Consider the following 18,385-nt stretch of genomic DNA (forward strand, 5'->3'; position numbering starts at 1 on the left):
GAAGAAAACTTCATCTAATATGTTCTAGAGTAGGAGACTTTTTCGTGCTTACCAAAATTCTGTAATAAGTGGTAGTTAAAATCAGAGTACAGTTAAGGGACACATTCTTTTTGTCCCTTCGTCTCTTTCTTTTTTTAAAAAATTTTTAAAGATTTTATTCATTTATTTGGCAAAGATCACAAGTAGGCAGAGAGGCAGGCATAAAGAGAAAGGGAAGCACGCTCCCTACTGAGCAGAGCGCCTGATGTGGGGCTCGATCCCAGGACCCTGGGATCATGACCTGAGCTGAAGGCAGAGGCTTTAACCCACTGAGCCACCCAGGTGTCCCTCCCCTCCTCTCTTTCAATTCTTATCAGTCACATACACACAAATCCCATATTGCATAATAAACTTTCTCATGACAAATGTATTACATTTTCTAGCATCCATTCAAAAGGAATACTTCCTTTTTCAAGGAGCACCCTAAACCTTTTGCTGAGGTTTGGGAAGCTCTCTAATCTTATCAGCAGTTTGTTTTACGTTCTTGTAAATGTGTTGCCTCCCTACCCACCTTCCCGCCCGTTACACTTTCCATAGATGTCTCACTTTATCCAGGTTATCAGTCACTTAGGGTTAAGTTTAATGCTACGATCCTTAACAATCCTTAAAATCTCTGAGGCCTGAAACAACCAAGGTTATTTCTCAGTTAGCTTATATGGGTCTGCCTGGGTGGTGAGGCTCTGATCCATGTTTTGTGCATCCAGAGAAGTAGGCTAATAGATCATCCCTGATCTGAAGCATTGTTGTCATGGCAAGGGAGGGAAATGCGTTTAATTACGCACTTTCTCTTAAAGGCTTTTCCGTGGAAGGGATACACATCAATTCTAATAACATTTCCTTGGTTAAAGCCAGTCATATGGCCATGCTTATCCTCAAAAGGATAGGAAAGTACAATTCTACTATACTCTTGGGGGAGGAGAACTAGAAATATCCTTGAAGAGCAATAATAAACACCACAGCTAGTCATTTTGATTAATATTTTCACTTTTCAAGAATGATATTTTCTGACCTAGTTCTCAAATTCAGGGCTCAGTTGCTCAACAAATATTCATTTAAGTGTCAGTTTTATCAGAGTCCTTTTCCAAGCCCTGGGGATGATACAAAGATGAAACAAGTAAGGATCTAAAGACTCTTGTCTAAAATAGAGCTCGATAGCCCTCTTCCTCTTATAGAACTTGTATTTCTACTTCATAGCTCTTAGCAAATAACCATCACTTATTGATTATTTCTGTAAGTATTTGTCTAATACTGTCTCCTCTATTAGTTTATAAATTCCATAGAGGATACAGGCTGTGTCTGTTTTCATGTCAACATTCTGAAGAGCAACCATCATGCCTGATGCCTTGTAGGCAATGTTCAATGATTATATGTTGAATAAATTATAGAAGAAAAAAACTATAGTGGAAGTCAAAGGTGGAAACATTCTTTCCAAACAATTTATATCTTACTTAGATCTGTATCTCCCTCTATGTTGACAGTATTTATGTGGCCACAGTTTTTGTTTGCAATAATGTCCTTACCAGGAGAGGCTATGCTTTCTTTATTTAATTTCATATCCCCAAGCACTAGCCCAGTGCCTGACACATGGTAGGAGCTCAGTAAATACTTGTTGACTTAATGAAGCAAAAGAGATAAGCTCAAAGGACTACTGAAATAAATAACTGTTAACAGGCCACAGTTTTATAAGTTACTGAAGTGTACTTCCTTCAATTGCCCATTAATAACATGTGGTTTAATCTTCTAAAGCATGAATGTTACACACAGTTGCTTTTGATAAATTAGTGGATGAGTGTTTTTGTAATTGGAAAAAATTCTGATTGCATCTGACATGAACTGATTAATAGAGATTCAGCACATGGCCTCCAGTGGCTGGAGACAGATCCTTTGCAGGAGGCCCAAGTAGAGAATGATAAAAGGAAAGTTTGTCTCACATTCTAATCCTTTGGGTCTAGGCCTGTAGAATGGAATTGTAACTCACCTCAAATATAGTGTTTTAGGTCAATATTCTGAAATTCCCATTAACTGAGGAGATGTAAAAATATGTACAGTTAACCAAGCTGTAATGAATGCTCCTTTCTAAAGATGAGTATACCACACAGATTATAGGCTTTTGATGTTAAAGTGAACAAAATACACATATATCATTCTGTATACAGGAGACAAGATGTGACTCATGGTTTGACTTCCACTGAGGAAAAGAAAACCACCTTCTAATAGGCTTTTATTGTATATTAGATACATTTACTTTGATGGTTCTTCAAGTAACATTAAGCCCCTGAGACTTGCCTAAACGTCCAACATTATATCTCAAGACCCGAGACACCAATTACACTAATCACACGTCTGTAAATTGCCATGCCATATACAACTATACATATAAATGATTTAACAGGAGATTTTCAGTATAAACATTACTAAAAAATAATTATTATGAGCTTAGTTGTTAAAGTGCTAAGCACTTGAAAAAATATATAACTTCCTAATAAGTCATTATTTCATTTTATATATATACATAAATATATATATCAATAATTTCATTATTTTGAAAAATTATTGGAGGCTTTCGTCTGAAGTTAACGAAAATATTTCTTTAACCTTGACTTTAAATAGTAGGAATTTATAAGGTTAGTAGTTTTTTTTAAATTAAGAAACAAATGGAAAGAAACACTTAAAAACATGAGAACAATTAAATAGTAACCATTAATGTGAACAGTAGAAATGTGAATACGGTTACTTAGAGATAGTCCAATTAAAAAAAAAAAAAGAATGCCAGGTATACTATTTATTTATCAAGAGACAAAAAAAAAAAAAAAAAGCCTAGGTGAACAGGGGATTCTTGAAATTCTGCCCAATTACTTGGCATGAATATTGGAAAATTCAAATTCTGAGGAGTTTATTATAAGAATTTTTTTGTTTCTATATAAAATCATCTATGTATAAGTCAGACCAGTACATTTGCTGTTACTGGTAATGACTAAAAATTTTACAACCCTCCGTAATAGAAATAAAACTATTGCCTATCTCTTTTAATTGGAAAATGCTGACTGGACATATGACAATAATCTTCCCATATTAACACTACTAGAATTTTGCAAATACAAGCATACCTTGTTTTATTGTGCTTCGCTTGACTGTGCTTTGCAGATATAACTTTTTTTTTATTAATTGAAGTTTTGGGACACCCCTGCATCAAACAAATCTGTTGGCACCATTTTTCCAACCGCATTTGTTCATTTTGTGTCCCTGTATCACATTTTGGTAATCCTCTCAATATTTCAGACTTTTTCACTATCGTTATATTTGTTATGGTCTTCCATGACCAGAGATCATGACTCACTGAAAGCTCAGATGATTGATAGCATTTTTTTAGCAATAAAGTGTTTTTAAATTAAGGTTTTGTCTTTTTTTTTTTTTTTAAGAGATAATGCTCTTACAAACTTAAGAGAATACAGTATAGTATAAACATAACTTTTTTATGTACTGGGAAGTCAAAAAAAAATTTGACTTGCTTTATTGCAGTATTTGCGTTATTGTGGCGGTCTGGAACTGAACATGCAGTATCTTCGAGCTGTGCCCATACTGTAGTAATTTTGCTGCTGGGTAGATGAGAACCTTGATTAATGAAGTATCTGTTTAACAGGTGAGGACAAACCACCTGTGTGGACCATGGATACCTGCTTCCATTTTAGAAAAGGCGTATCAGCTGCTTCTAGGAGATTGTATATACGAGAATACTTCATCCTTTTCGAAAGTAAGTTCTTTATCTAATTCCCTTTGCAGATCTCTTTAGAATACTTTTCCGGTATCTTGCTGAAATCTAGATACACTACGCCCATTTCATGTCTTTTATAGTGCCAAAGAATGAAGAGATTTAAAGAGTTTTTTTCTTTTTCTTTTCCAAAGCTGAATTAATTTTCTTGCAAGCAAGGGAACTCCTACCAGTAAGGAAATTCACTGAGTAGTTCACTGAAGGGAAAAGTCATGGTTTCTGAACTGTGAGAAATGGGGCTTTCTGGTTATGCTCTTTAATATTGAAAACACACCCACTAGATAGGGACAGAATGAGGCCAGTGCTCAGTGTTGGCTGTTGTTTCCCATAGCCCATTGTCACTGATCAGGAAAAATGCTTCAGTTATGGACAGTAAGGATCTGGCAAGCCAGGCTCCTCACAGTTCATGTCCTGCAATGGTTTTAGCTGGTAACAACCAGTTGCGGTAAAATAAAACCTCAGCATTTGCTTTGATATCTCCTAAGTGCTGCTGCGAGTGAAAAATTTTCCCTTTGTAATAGCAGTTCTACGTGAAGAAAAAAATTGAGCTTAATTTGACATCATTTTCCAGTCCATTTTGGTGTCTAATAATCACAACTTTCTCTTAAATTTCATTTCTCGGGCAAATATGTCCAATCCTCTATCTAGTCTGAAATGAACACTGTACTCTTGGCTGAGAAAACTAGGATAAATTTAGAATTAAGTTGTTATCAGTGCTTCAGATATTCATGCTATCCCTTCCTCCTCCTCCTCATCATTTTCTTCATATATAACTTGAGCTCTCCATAATGTATTTCATATTCTTAAGTTCGTTCTAATAGATTCTTGTCATTTTGCCCTGGGTTGGTCTAGTGTCTGGTCCCAGCTGGCTAAATGAGAGACTGATGAAGGCTAAGATGAAACACATCAAAGATCCCAGAGTACCAGGCTGTATTTGAGCCAAAGGAAGAAGCTGAATTTTGCCAGGAAGATCTATTTCCAAATAAGATCTTATTTTGGTGTATTGGGAGGTAGGACTTCAACCTATCTTTTTGAAGGATACAATTCAACCAATAGCATGCTCGAAGAAAGAAGCCAGGTTTGGAGATTAGGGAAAGCTCTTTGGAACTAGGCTGAGAACTAAAGGATATATCTCCACGAAGTCTCCTAGAAGAGCATTACTGGCTGGGAGAATGGTGAGTAAAAAGTCACTGGTCAGAAGAAGACCGTGGCTCTTGCCTCAGTGAACAGAAATATGGCCTCTGTAGCTGGACCACAGAGAGCCAAAGAAGGCAAAAGGGGAGATGAGATTGGGGAGCTGGAGGGGTTGGAGATAGGCCAGTACCTAAAGATATGGAGGTTGGAATTTACTTCCACTGATGGTAAGCTGTTGAGAAACACAAATTGGACTTATATTTTTATTTTTTTTAAGTTTATTTTTTAATTTATTTCAGTAATCTCTGCACCCAATGTAGGGCTCAAACTCATGGCCATGAGACCAAGTGTTGTATGCTCTTCCTGACTTGGCCAGCCAGGCACCCCTCAGTTATACTTTTATTTATTATTTTTATTTTTAAAATATTTTTATTTATTTATTTGAGAGACAGAGAGAGGGAGCAAGCACAAGGAGGGGGAGGGCCAAAGGGAGAGGGAGAAGGAGGCTGCCCACTGAGCAGGAAGCCCAGCATAGTCTCCATCCCAGAACCCTGAGATCACTACCTGAGTTGAAGGCAGACGCTTAACTGACTGAGCCACCCAGATGCCCCAGTACTTTTAAAGATTATATTTTCAGGGACATCTGGGTGGCTCAGTCGATTAAGTGTCCAAATCTTGATTTCGGCTCAGGTCATGATCTTAGGGCCATAAGATCAAGCCCTGTGTTGGGCTCTGTGCTGAGCGTGGAGCCTGCTTGGGATTCTTTCTCTCCCTCTGCCCTCCCACCATTCTCTCTCTTTCTTCTAAAAAAGTAGAAAAGAAAAGAAAAAAGAAAAGAAAAGAAGAACTTAAAAAGACAATTTGGGCTGCCATTTGGAGAGTAGATTGTGTCATAGCAAGAGTGCAAGCAGGGGGGTCTCCTGTGCATAGGACGGCATTCTAGATTCTCTTTGAGATGCAAAGAAATGAGAGATACACACACCTAACTTCAAGGACAGAGCAGTGTGCTTGGGGAAAACAATGCAATTACACATAAACAGATATTAAATGACTTAAGATATTACAATCTGTGTTTTAGATGAATGATGTTCACTCTCAGAATGCATTATTGAGTACCTATTAGGTGTTAGGCATTACGCTGGTATAGGAAGCCAACAAAGGCTTACAGTGTGTGAAATGGTTAGAATTGATTGGGTGAGACGGTTATGTGTTAAATGGTAGAGATGGTTATAGGATCTGGTGGGGGACATGAATGAGGGAGTAGTCAATTCTGTTTAATAAAGTGGTCAGGAGTGAATTAAGGAGAGAGATACTTTCTCCTGCTCTTATATAAGTACCCATATTTATCTGGGGAATAAATTGGAGGACACTTGGGTACAAAAGGGAGATGAATCGGGGAAACCACACTAGGAAAAAGGGGAGGATTGGATAAAAGTTAACATGTATGAGGTGCCCAGGTGGCTCAGTCAGTTAAATGTCTGCCTTTGGCTCAGGTCATGATCCCAGAGTCCTGGGATAGAGTTCCACATTGGGCTCCCTGTTCTGCTTCTCCCTCTGCCTCTGCCTCTCTCTCTGTCTCTGTCTCTCAATGAAGAAATATATAAAATCTTAAAAAAAATAGTGAACATGTATGAAGAAGCAAGGCACCTTTGGGGACTTTAGACTTAAATGAGCCCACTGCAAGAGTTTAGAAGAAAACTAGATGGGGTTACGATTTTTATTTTTATTTTATATTTCTTTCTAAGATGTCTTTTTGCTATGTGTGGGGAATCTTCCACTGTAAGAGTTGGAGAGGCAAAGTCCCATCTTCCATTCTGAGAGCTCTCTCTGAACCCTGAAAGCTGGAGTTGGGGTGAGATGCTTTGGAGGGGACAGTGTCTTCTGGTATCCAGTGGTGGTGGAGTTGTGCTAGGGCCCATGGAGGAGCCAGTGGGAGTGGCCAAAGTCCTTGAGGGTAGCAGTCCCTCACTGACCTGTCCTTGTGGGAAGACTCCGGACATGACCACACATTTTTATTTCTGCTGACTTTCACAAGCCTTGCTCTTCAACTTGACTGTCGACTCTGAAAACCACGTGAATTATTTCAGTATGTTCTTTTTCAGCATGAGTTAGCCAGAGCTGGTTTCTTAGTTTGCCTAAGAACTCTGAGTGATACAGAGTGGAGTGGAATGAGTTAGGCAGGAGTGAGGCGATGTAGAGCCTTTCCTTCTAAAATAAAGCCTTTATCCTAAAGGCAATGAGTAGCCATTGAAGAGTACTTTTTTAAATTTAAGCTTTTGATTTTGACATAATTGTAGATTTGTATTTGATAGAAATAATAGAGATCTTGCGGACCCTTTACCTCGCTTCCCTCAATGATGACATCTTATAAAACCACAGGACTGTATCACAACTCCGATATTGGCATAGATACAACCAAGACACAGAACATTCCCATCACCATGAGAATCCTCCTGTTAACCTTTGTAGTCTCACTTCCTTCTCATCTCCACCCGCTCCTTCAACTCTGGCAACCACTAATGGAATCTCCATTTTTATGGTTCTGTCTTTCAAGATGTCTTATGTTGTTACATAAATGGCATCATACAATAAACAACATTTTTGGGATCAGCTTTTTTTTCCTTAACATAATTTCTTAGGATGCAGGTTGCTGTGGATATCGGTAGTTGCTGAATCGTATTCCACGGTTTGTACAGATTCCACAGTATGTGCCGAGCTCTGTTTGGTCATTCGCCCACTGAAGGACAGCTGGGCTGTCTCCAGTTTGCAGCTGTTATGAATCAAGCTGCTAAAACATTTGTATACAAGTTTTTGTATGAACATGAGTTTTCATTTCTCAGGGATAAATGTCTACCAGTATAATAGTTGCTTTATACAGTAGTTACATGTTTAGTTTAATGAGAAACTGCCCAAATGTTATCCAGAGTGACTGGACCATTTTTCATCTCCAGCAGCAGTGTATGAGTGATCTAGCTTCTCTACATCCGTACCATCCTCACTGGGTGTTGTCTCATTTTTTATTTGAGCCATTCTGATAATTGTATAGTGACATCTCATTATGGTTTTAATTTGCTTTTTCTGATGGCTAATGATATTTTTGAACATCTTTTTATGTGCTTATTTTCTATCTGTATATTTTCTCATTAAATGTCTATTCATATCTTGTACCCATTTTCAAATTGGATTGTTTGTTTTATTACTGTTAAATTTGAGGTGTTCTTTGTATATTCTGGATATTTGTCCTCTGTCAGAGTTGTGATCTGCAAATACTTTAGGTATCTTCTCTTACTTTGTAGCTTATATTTTCCTTCTCTTAATAGGGTCCTTTGAGAATAAAAATTTTACTTTACGATAAGTCCTGTTTATGAATTTTCCTTTTATGGTTAGTACTTTGGGTGTTAAGTCTACGAACTTTTTGGGTAGGCCTAGATGCTGAAGATTTTCTTTTATATTTTTTTCTGAAAGTTTTATAATTGTACATTTTACATTCAAGTTCATATCTTTTGAGTTAATTTTTGTGTAAGATGTAAGCTTAGGGCGAAGTATTTTTTTTTTTTTTCGGTCTGAGCCTGTCCAATTCGTTTAGTACCATTTAAAAAAAAAGTTATCTTTTCCTCAATTGAATTACTTTTCCACTTTGACAAAAATCCGTTGTGCATATTTACATGGGTCTCTTTCTGGGTTCTCTATTCTGTTTCACGGATCTATGTGTTTGTTCTTCTAATGATTCCACACAGTCTTGATTACTGTAGCTATGTAATATGTTGACTATCAGGTAGACTGATTACTCCTACTTTATTCTTTTCATCAAAGCGTTTTTAAAAGGGTGCAGTATTAGCAGGTTTCTCCTCTGGTACAATCACTTTGCTTACAGAGTGGAGGATGGGTGGGGAACATGGGATTGGAAAGAGGAAGATTATTAGAGAGTCGGAAAGAACCAAAGATGTCTTGAGTTAAGGCAGTGTCAGTGGGCTGGAGAGGAAGTCAATAAGGAAAGCAGATGTTAAACAATTTGAATTTCCAGCATTTGTTCATTGATCAGCTGGGGCCGGGGGAAGAAAAGAAGAGGAATCTAGGGTGCTTCTTAAGGTACTAATTTGACATGATTTTAACTCAGGCAGAGAATACATAAAAATGAAAGGTTTTAAGAGAATCATACTGAATGTTATTTTGGATCTGTTGAATTTGAAATTAAGGTGCCTTTGGGACATTCTATATAGACCATGACCATCTAGTTTGATAATAGATAAGACTGGGATAGAGATGAAGGTTTGAAAGTTTTCAGTAACTGAAGCCATAGATGCAGAGGGCGGGGCCACCCAGTAGTGCGTATACCCAGTGAAGTGTTCTAGCCCAGGTACCCAGGTAACATTCACTCCAGGGATAGGTGGAGGAAGACCAATCTGAAAATTACTGAGTAGAACTGTCGAATAAAGGAGAAAATCAAGAAGACAACATTGTAAGAGGCTTAAAAACAATCTTTGCCAGTGAAGACTGGTCAAATGGAATGAAGATGGAAAAGGAGTGATTTGATTTGACAAATGGCAAGATATTGGTGATATCAAGTGGACCAAGTTCACTGATACAGCATGAGATGAAGCCAGTCTGCAGTCTATGAGCGGGGAAGGAAGAGAAAGGTGGGAAAGAGGAAACATGCACTATTGCTCTGAGAAATGTGGCCGAAGAAAAAAAAAGAGAGGTGGTACCTACAGTGGGATAAAGGATTTAACAGTTGTTTTCTATTTTTCTCCTTTTTTCCCTTTCTTTCTTTTTTTCTTTTATTCTTTTCTTTTTAATGCTTGAGAGACTTCTCAAAGTTACAGATTTTGGGGAAGGTACCTACCAAGAAAGGCAAGAGGAGATGGAATTGATCAATCCTACAAAGGACTAATATCAAGAGCACAAGACATGAACTTTAACCTCCTTTTCTTTCACTGAAAACATAACAGAATTAATCTTAGGTACCTATAATAAAAAGTCAAAATAATTACACCTTACATAGATAGCAGATAATTTGTCTCCCATATTGCAAACAAGTCTGAAGGTAGGTACTTCTAAGACACAAGTTCCTTTTTTCTTTTACTCTTTACATTTTTAAGGTCACCTTATGGTCCAAGATGTCTGCTGGAGGTCCAGCTGTCTCACCTGAGTTCCAGGGAAGCAGAAAGAGAAAAGAAGAAAGGAAAAAAAGAATTGAGCTCCCAGCTAAGTCCAGTTTTTTTGGGCCACTATCCTGAAACCCTACCTAAGGATTTCTGCTTACTTATTTACTGGCCACTTCTAGCTGTAAGGAGAGTTGAGAAACTTATCTCTAGATTTTGTTTCCATACAAGTAAGGTTCTGTTAGTAAGGAAAAAGAAACTGGATATAGGGTAGAGAAGTAGAAGTTTCTGTCCCAAAAGGAAAGAATGCACGAGTATTTACAGATTTAGATGTATTTTTTGATGCAAGAAAAGGAAATTGAATTTGTTAATGTTGAATAGACTGGGAATGTCTGTGAATGTCGGCAGCAAGGTCATCACTGGAGAAAGAGAATATCCACAGAGATGCTGCAAAGAATGGTGGACAAATTTGCAACAGTGTTACGAGGAAATGAAAGGGAACAGCAGCTGACCAGACCAGCATATAAAGAATGTTGAGCCTCGCTAAGGGCTTAGCAGGAGTTGGAGATCATTAATTTGTCTGGGTATAAAACTGAGTAGCTGTGGGATTTTCGGTTGCAGTATTCAGCAAATAGGATACAGGAGCGTGGTTAAATTCATTTCACATGATGTATGTGCCGCGTGTGGGGGTTGCATAAGCTAGAAAAACTCAATGGAAGGAAAAATTATTTTGACAAAGAAAGCCTAGAGAATGTGTGGGATTTTTGTTCAGATAACAAATTGCAGGCGGGAGTCTGTTGGGAGGGAAAGGCGTAGTAAGCAGAGGAATGACACAGGAACACAGGAGGCGGCATCAGAGGTAGGAATGGACCGAGCGTGTTAGAAGACATAGCAAAGCAATCTGGCCGAGTGGGAGGGCAGCAGAAAGGCCAGCATGGAAGGAGGGTGTGGAAAGGGCCCATCTGACAAAGATCAGGTTAAGTACAAACTCTCTAGCCTCCAGGTCCACGCCATATCTTTCAGGCAGTGGGGATCTGATGAAAGTTATGGTGCAGGAGAGTGATTTAAGAGGATGAATGTGGTGGCAGTCTGCTCCATCCAAAGATGGGAGGGAGATTGGCTGGAGGCAGGAAAACTGGTCTAGGAGGCTGGCAAAGGAATCTGACATTCAGGGAACAGTAAGAGAGGAAAGAGGGTTAGAGGGAAAGGACAAAAAGTTGCCCTCACTGTGCTCCCTGTACTTCTCACACTACAGAATTCTCCTTCTCAAATGTGAGTGACTTGCATAGTTTCTCTCACCCATGAGACTCCTCCCTCCCTCCGTTCCTTCCTTTCTCTCCCTCCCTTATTTTCCTCTTTTTTTTTCTCTTTCTCCTTTCCTCTCCTCTCCTCTCCTTCATCTTCCTTCTTTCCTCCCTCCCTTCCTTCCTTCTTCCTTCCCTTTCTCCCTTCTGTGTTCTTTCTTTCTTTCCAGAGAGGGAAAGAGAGACAGAGAGAGAGAGCGAGAGAGAGAGCAAGCGCATGTGCACAGTGGGGTGGTGGTGTGGTGGTGGCGTGCAGAGAGAGAAGGAGAGAGACACTTTTTAAATTAACATAGAATGTATTGTTTGCTCCAGGGGTACAGGTCTATGAATCATCAGGCTTACACATTTCACAGCATTCACCATAACACATACCCTCCCCAGTGTCCATAACCCAGCCACCCTATCCCTATCCCCCTACCCCCCAGCAACCTTCAGTTTCTTGTGTGAGGTTAAGAGTCTCTTATGGTTTGTCTCCCTCCTGATCCCATCTTGTTTCATTTTTTCCCTTCCTACCCTCCATGAGCTCCTGCCCTGCCTCTCAAATTCTTCATATCAGAGAGATTATATGATAATTGTCTTTCTCTGATTGACTTATTTCGCTTAGCATAATACCCTCTAGTTCCATCCACATTGTTGCAAATGGCAAGATTTCTTTTTTGATGGCTGCATTGCATTCCATTGTGTATATATACCACATCTTCTTTATCCATTCATCTGTTGATGGACATCTAGGTTCTTTCCATAATTTGGCTATTGTGGACATTGCTGCTATAGACGTTTGGGTGCATGTGCCCGAGAAGGAGAGAGACTGTTAAGCAGGCTCCATGATCAGATCAGTGAGGAGCCCGATGTGGGGTTTGATCTCACAACCCTGAGATCATGACATGAGCTGAAATCTAGAGTCATTTAACCAGATGAGCCACCCAGGAGCCCCTCTTCCTTCCTTCCTCCCCATTCCTCCCTCCCCCCCTCCTTTCTTCCTCCCTTTCTTCCTTCCCTCCCTCTTTCCTCAATACTTACAGAGTATTTACTGCTTATATACTGGATGTTGTATAAGGCACTAAAGACTCAGAGAAGGAAATCTGATTTCTTAGCAAAAGAGAACCAAGTGACATTGAGCAGGTGACCAAGTAAAAGTATGTGTCAGGTTTTAAGGATACAGAGAGTAGGGGCCTCTAATTCAGAGAAAGTATCAATTGAACTCAGCCTGGAAAAACCAGGAGGAGGTCACAGGGTGGGGTAGGGTACCGGGGAGGGCTTCAGGAGCCTTAGTTGCCTGGGGTAACTGCATCCCAGTGTGTGTGTGTGTGTGTGTGTGTGTGTGTGTGTGTTAGGGTACCGGGGAGGGCTTCAGGAGCCTTAGTTGCCTGGGGTAACTGCATCCCAGTGTGTGTGTGTGTGTGTGTGTGTGTGTGTGTGTGTGTGTGTTAGGGTACCGGGGAGGGCTTCAGGAGCCTTAGTTGCCTGGGGTAACTGCATCCCAGTGTGTGTGTGTGTGTGTGTGTGTGTGTGTGTGTTAGGGTACCGGGGAGGGCTTCAGGAGCCTTAGTTGCCTGGGGTAACTGCATCCCAGTGTGTGTGTGTGTGTGTGTGTGTGTGTGTGTTAGGGTACCGGGGAGGGCTTCAGGAGCCTTAGTTGCCTGGGGTAACTGCATCCCAGTGTGTGTGTGTGTGTGTGTGTGTGTGTGTGTGTGTTGCCTGGGGTAACTGCATCCCAGTGTGTGTGTGTGTGTGTGTGTGTGTGTGTGTTAGGGTACCGGGGAGGGCTTCAGGAGCCTTAGTTGCCTGGGGTAACTGCATCCCTGTGTGTGTGTGTGTGTGTGTGTGTGTGTGTGTGTGTGTGTGTTAGGGTACCGGGGAGGGCTTCAGGAGCCTTAGTTGCCTGGGGTAACTGCATCCCAGTGTGTGTGTGTGTGTGTGTGTGTGTGTGTGTGTGTGTGTTAGGGTACCGGGGAGGGCTTCAGGAGCCTTAGTTGCCTGGGGTAACTGCATCCCAGTGTGTGTGTGTGTGTGTGTGTGTGTGTGTGTGTGTGTGTGTGTGTGTGTTAGGGTACCGGGGAGGGCTTCAGGAGCCTTAGTTGCCTGGGGTAACTGCATCCCAGTGTGTGTGTGTGTGTGTGTGTGTGTGTGTGTGTGTGTGTTAGGGTACCGGGGAGGGCTTCAGGAGCCTTAGTTGCCTGGGGTAACTGCATCCCAGTGTGTGTGTGTGTGTGTGTGTGTGTGTGTGTGTTAGGGTACCGGGGAGGGCTTCAGGAGCCTTAGTTGCCTGGGGTAACTGCATCCCAGTGTGTGTGTGTGTGTGTGTGTGTGTGTGTGTTAGGGTACCGGGGAGGGCTTCAGGAGCCTTAGTTGCCTGGGGTAACTGCATCCCAGTGTGTGTGTGTGTGTGTGTGTGTGTGTGTGTGTGTTGCCTGGGGTAACTGCATCCCAGTGTGTGTGTGTGTGTGTGTGTGTGTGTGTGTTAGGGTACCGGGGAGGGCTTCAGGAGCCTTAGTTGCCTGGGGTAACTGCATCCCTGTGTGTGTGTGTGTGTGTGTGTGTGTGTGTGTGTGTGTGTGTGTGTGTTAGGGTACCGGGGAGGGCTTCAGGAGCCTTAGTTGCCTGGGGTAACTGCATCCCAGTGTGTGTGTGTGTGTGTGTGTGTGTGTGTGTGTGTGTGTGTTAGGGTACCGGGGAGGGCTTCAGGAGCCTTAGTTGCCTGGGGTAACTGCATCCCAGTGTGTGTGTGTGTGTGTGTGTGTGTGTGTGTGTGTGTGTTAGGGTACCGGGGAGGGCTTCAGGAGCCTTAGTTGCCTGGGGTAACTGCATCCCAGTGTGTGTGTGTGTCTGTGTGTGTGTGTGTGTGTGTGTGTGTGTTAGGGAAGGGCCATGAGGTCAGAGAGGCTTTATGTGTCCTGATAAAGAATTTATGTTTTATTCCAAACGCGCTGGGTAGTCCTGGTGGATTTTACACAGAAGAATGACATTAACTTCTTTAGAGAGTCATCAAAACTCAGGCTTTGAAAACAGAGACCAGAGTGTTGTTACTCTTGGTTCAGCCACTTGGTGGCTGTGTGAGCTTGGACAATTTACTTAACCGCGTGAAGCCTAGGTTTCTTTAAAATCGAGTGAAGCCTAGGTTTCTTTAAAATCGAAAACAAACAAACCCAACTTCCTTATAGGTACTATTGTTTTTATTTGCAGAGAGGATTAAATGAATACCATTTGTAACATTCTTAGCACAGGGCCTGGCACATCGAAAGCCCTCCACTCCTGATGGTTACTCTCTACCAGCACTCATATCATTATTACGATTGTAAAAATCGAACTGGGAGTGGTATGCAAGGGGAGGCAGAGGTAGGGGATAAGCCAGAGGAAGGGAGACGGCTTAGGATGCTTCTGGAAGAATCCAGGGAAGAACTAACTGACTTTCTTACTTTTCTTTCTTTCCTTCCTTCCTTCTTTCCAGTACACAGCTGTTGTTCAGAAGGAATAAAAAAAGTTTGTGGACTAAATTAAACGGAAGACTGAGCAGAATTTACTGATTTCAGAGAAACCAGGGGGAGAGTGAAAGATGACTTTAAGGCTTCAAGGTTGGGCGACTGTAGAGTTCTGGTGCTGTTAACACAAAGAAACCCTTTCTCTCCCCATCCCATGGCTCAGCTTTCTCAGACCGTTGTTCGCCTGACACCTTCGGATGGTCACCCGCTTTTTCAATTTCATTTATTCACTCAGTGACTGTGCTGTGCGTGTCTGCCACTTTGTCTTTTTCCAGAATGCCTTGTCATAACCATAATGGAGGCATATCTGAATTTGAAAACTTTGACTTTTTGAAGTCTCAGACTCCACTTACAAATTGGTTTTGAATACCTCTCTCTAACTGCTTCCAAACCTCATTTCATTTTTAGAGCCTGTAGATGTCTCTGGAAAGACTAGCATCCTATGCCTCTACATGGGGTATTAATAGGATCCCATACTTTTACAATTAATATTGTGTCTGAAACAAAATATTCTTATGGATTCTCAATATTATATAATTGCCATTTTCTCTCATATATGGAATTGTATTTTTGGTTTACAAACAGACAACCAAAACTGGCTCAGCTTTTGGCTTTTCCCTTCTGGCTAATGGTGCTTCCAAACTCAGAAGACATTTGGAAAAACCTGGGAATTTGACACGAGGTCTTGTTCTAGCCAGGTCATCTGTCCACCATGAATGACTGATTTTAGTACCAGGTAAGAGCAGATGGGACTGAAGCCATGGCCATCGTTCTCTGGGTTTCCTTTTTTTCCCCTTGAGTTTGATTATTCTGATTACTAAAAATGCCCTGCTGTTTGTCAAAGAACAGGAATTTTGAGAGTGTGCTGAGGCTCAGTTAGCCAGGTCAGGCCTCCAGTAACATATATAGAGATTGTGTTTTAGAGTGGAAAATTTTAATAAATATCTTATACGGAAACAAGTGACACATGGCAAACGAGTTGGGAGTTGGTCTCTCCTAGTGAAAATGGCAGTGTGTAGATCTGTCCAACAGTCTCTGCCTGATTGTTGTTGGGGTCAGCTGTCACAAACAAGAGGACGTAGAGAAAACCCCCCTGCCCCTCAGGATGGCGGTCTGATCTCAGAGTCATTAGCTCCTGAGGTCCCACCAATGAAGTTAGAATTCCTGTAGACCCACAGCAGCTCACGTGAGGCCCTTCTACTCCTTCTCTCTACTGGTGCCCGTGTGTGTGTGTGTGTGTGTGTGTGTGTGTGTGTGTGTGTGTGTGTGCGCGCGCGTGCAGCATTTCAGAAATAGTACATGAGAGATGGGAAATTAAATGTCTCTGTGGGAAAAAGCAGTGTTTCAGGTTCTCAGCATTTTATTTTATTTTTTATTTTTTTTTAATATTTTTATTTATTTGACAGACAGAGGTTACAAGTAGGCAGAGAGGCAGGCAGAGAGAGAAGGAGGGGAAGCAGGCTCCCCACTAAGCAGAGAGCCCAAAGTGGGGCTCGATCCCAGGACCCTGGGATCATGACCTGAGCTGAAGGCGGAGGCTTTAACCCACTGAGCCACCCAGGAGGTTCTCAGCATTTTAGTTAGCTGCTCTCGTATTTTTCCAGACTGTAAATATATTTTGAAGCTATTAAAAATCTATTCATCGTGATGAAAAAAAGTAGGAACTCGATAGTTCTTTCCCAGTTGCCATTTGTCCAGTAACAAATATCTAAACGCTTTAATTATCCTTTTAATTTCCCTTAGTGGTGGCAAAATAATCCTACTCATCTTCATGAGGGGGGCGGAAAGTCTGTGCTGGGAACATAGCAAGACAAAAATCTCCCTGGGCTAGCCTGTTTATCCAGTGGTATGGACCTTGGCAGCTCCCTGGTGAGGGCGCTGGTCTCTCTCGGGTGTGGGAAGGGAGAGGTAGAGAGGACAGGAATCTCTTTTAAATCATAGACAAAAGGAAACCAGGAAGTCAGGAGAATTTACTGCTCTTAGCTCAGGATGTTAAAGGCAATAGGCTCCCCTGGTTGGTTAATCATTAGCAAAAAGGAGAGCTCTGTGGGGGTCAGGACCGGCCAGACCACAGAGACCGACTCTAGCTGGGAGAGAGCTCCTGGCAGAGGCAAGAAAAAAGTGATCTTACCTGCAGTTCACTTCTTTCTTTTACTGACTTTACCTCGGGACATAAAGCAAGATGACTCTTCTGTTCTTAGACGTCTGTCTAAATGAAGCCCTCTTGATTTCATTTTTGCTCTGGGATTCCTAAGCAGAGAAGAAGAAAAGACATCTTCCCCTGAGCAGCCTCCCAGCTCCCATTCAGTTTGGTACTGGGGCAGCAGCTCCAGCCACAGCAAGCAACCCGGTGAGTGTCCCCAAGCCGGGGTCACTGCAGGCAGATCTGCCCCTCGTTGTGAAACGGGGCTTTGCACACTTTCTGAAGCCCGGGGAATTGGTGCTGACTTCCAAGCTGCCTGGTGGAAGAAGAGAAAGTTGATCTGCAGACCCTGAGGGGAGAGGGAGAAGCCCCTCTCCCCTCCCCCCTACCACAGCACCATGGGCAACGTTTGTCTGAGGTTCTGGGCATGCTTTCGGCCCTGTCTCCCTTGCTTGTTCCAGGAGGCCGACAAGCCGGGGGTGGTGATTGAGAACCCCATGGCCCGCTGCTCCCCCGGTCCTCCCCAGCTGCAGAGTCAGGAGCCCGGAAGAAGCCACGGCCACTACTTTGTGGCTCTGTTTGACTACCAGGCTCGGACCACAGAGGACCTTAGCTTCCGCGCGGGCGACAAGCTCCAAGTCTTGGACACTTCCCGGGAGGGCTGGTGGTTCGCCAGGCACTTGGAGAAAAGGGGAGATGGCTCTGGCCAGCCGCTGCAGGGCTATATTCCTTCTAACTATGTGGCTGAGGACAGGAGCCTACAGGCAGAGCCGTGAGTAGTACAAACCCACACTTTGTTTCTCAACTCTCTGGGGGCGGATGAGCTTTCCTTCTTATCTATCTGCAACCCCCTAATTTCCAAAGAGCTGCCCAGAAAGTATGAGGAAGTCCTGGCAGGAGCCTCCTCATTGAAACACACCTCTCCTGCTCAGTGAGAGTGAAACTGGCGGGTAATTGTTGTGGAAATGACTTCTATTACAATATGTAAACAGGGGCCCTGGGTGCATCTTCAGCAATGTAAACAAACGGTGCATTTACGGCCCTACCTTTACTTTGGCTGTAAAATAAATCATGCCTCACTTGAGTAACAGAACTGCATTTCATTGGCAGGTAGGTCATAGATCTTCCTTACATCGCCCTTTCAAATCTGAAGTCCAGCCCTCTCGCTTTTAAAAGGTTCCAAGGATCAAACCCCAGCCCTAACTCTAATTTTAATCCTTTTTCATTCTGTTAGGCACACACAGGGCCAACTAACATACAGGGTTTAACATTTAGAAGATGCTAGTTTTTCACTACTTTTTCCCACTGAAATCATGACTAGACTTTTTTCTGTGAGTACCAGATATGGACTTATGCTACCCAAATTGTGATAGTTTGGAGCTTTTATTGTGATTAGAAACTGGCCAGCTACAGAT

General features: G+C 42.0%; 1 protein-coding gene and 1 long non-coding RNA gene across 2 annotated transcripts in view; both read left to right on the plus strand.

Annotated features, from left to right (window-relative positions):
* Window positions 1–15,559, plus strand: part of LOC123941685 — a 39,094-nt gene extending 23,535 nt beyond the window's left edge. Inside the window, exons 3-4 of the long non-coding RNA XR_006818332.1 lie at window positions 3,680–3,790; window positions 15,413–15,559. This is a non-coding gene — a long non-coding RNA (uncharacterized LOC123941685). The remainder of the gene's footprint in view (window positions 1–3,679; window positions 3,791–15,412) is intronic.
* Window positions 15,560–16,832: 1,273 nt separating this feature from the next.
* Window positions 16,833–18,385, plus strand: part of FRK (fyn related Src family tyrosine kinase) — a 102,635-nt gene continuing 101,082 nt past the window's right edge. Inside the window, exon 1 of the mRNA XM_046005110.1 lies at window positions 16,833–17,742. Coding sequence (XP_045861066.1) covers window positions 17,369–17,742 — 374 coding nt within the window. The 5' untranslated portion in view covers window positions 16,833–17,368. The remainder of the gene's footprint in view (window positions 17,743–18,385) is intronic.

This window comes from Meles meles, chromosome 5, assembly GCF_922984935.1.
Source record: "Meles meles chromosome 5, mMelMel3.1 paternal haplotype, whole genome shotgun sequence".
Classification (NCBI taxonomy): domain Eukaryota; kingdom Metazoa; phylum Chordata; class Mammalia; order Carnivora; family Mustelidae; genus Meles; species Meles meles.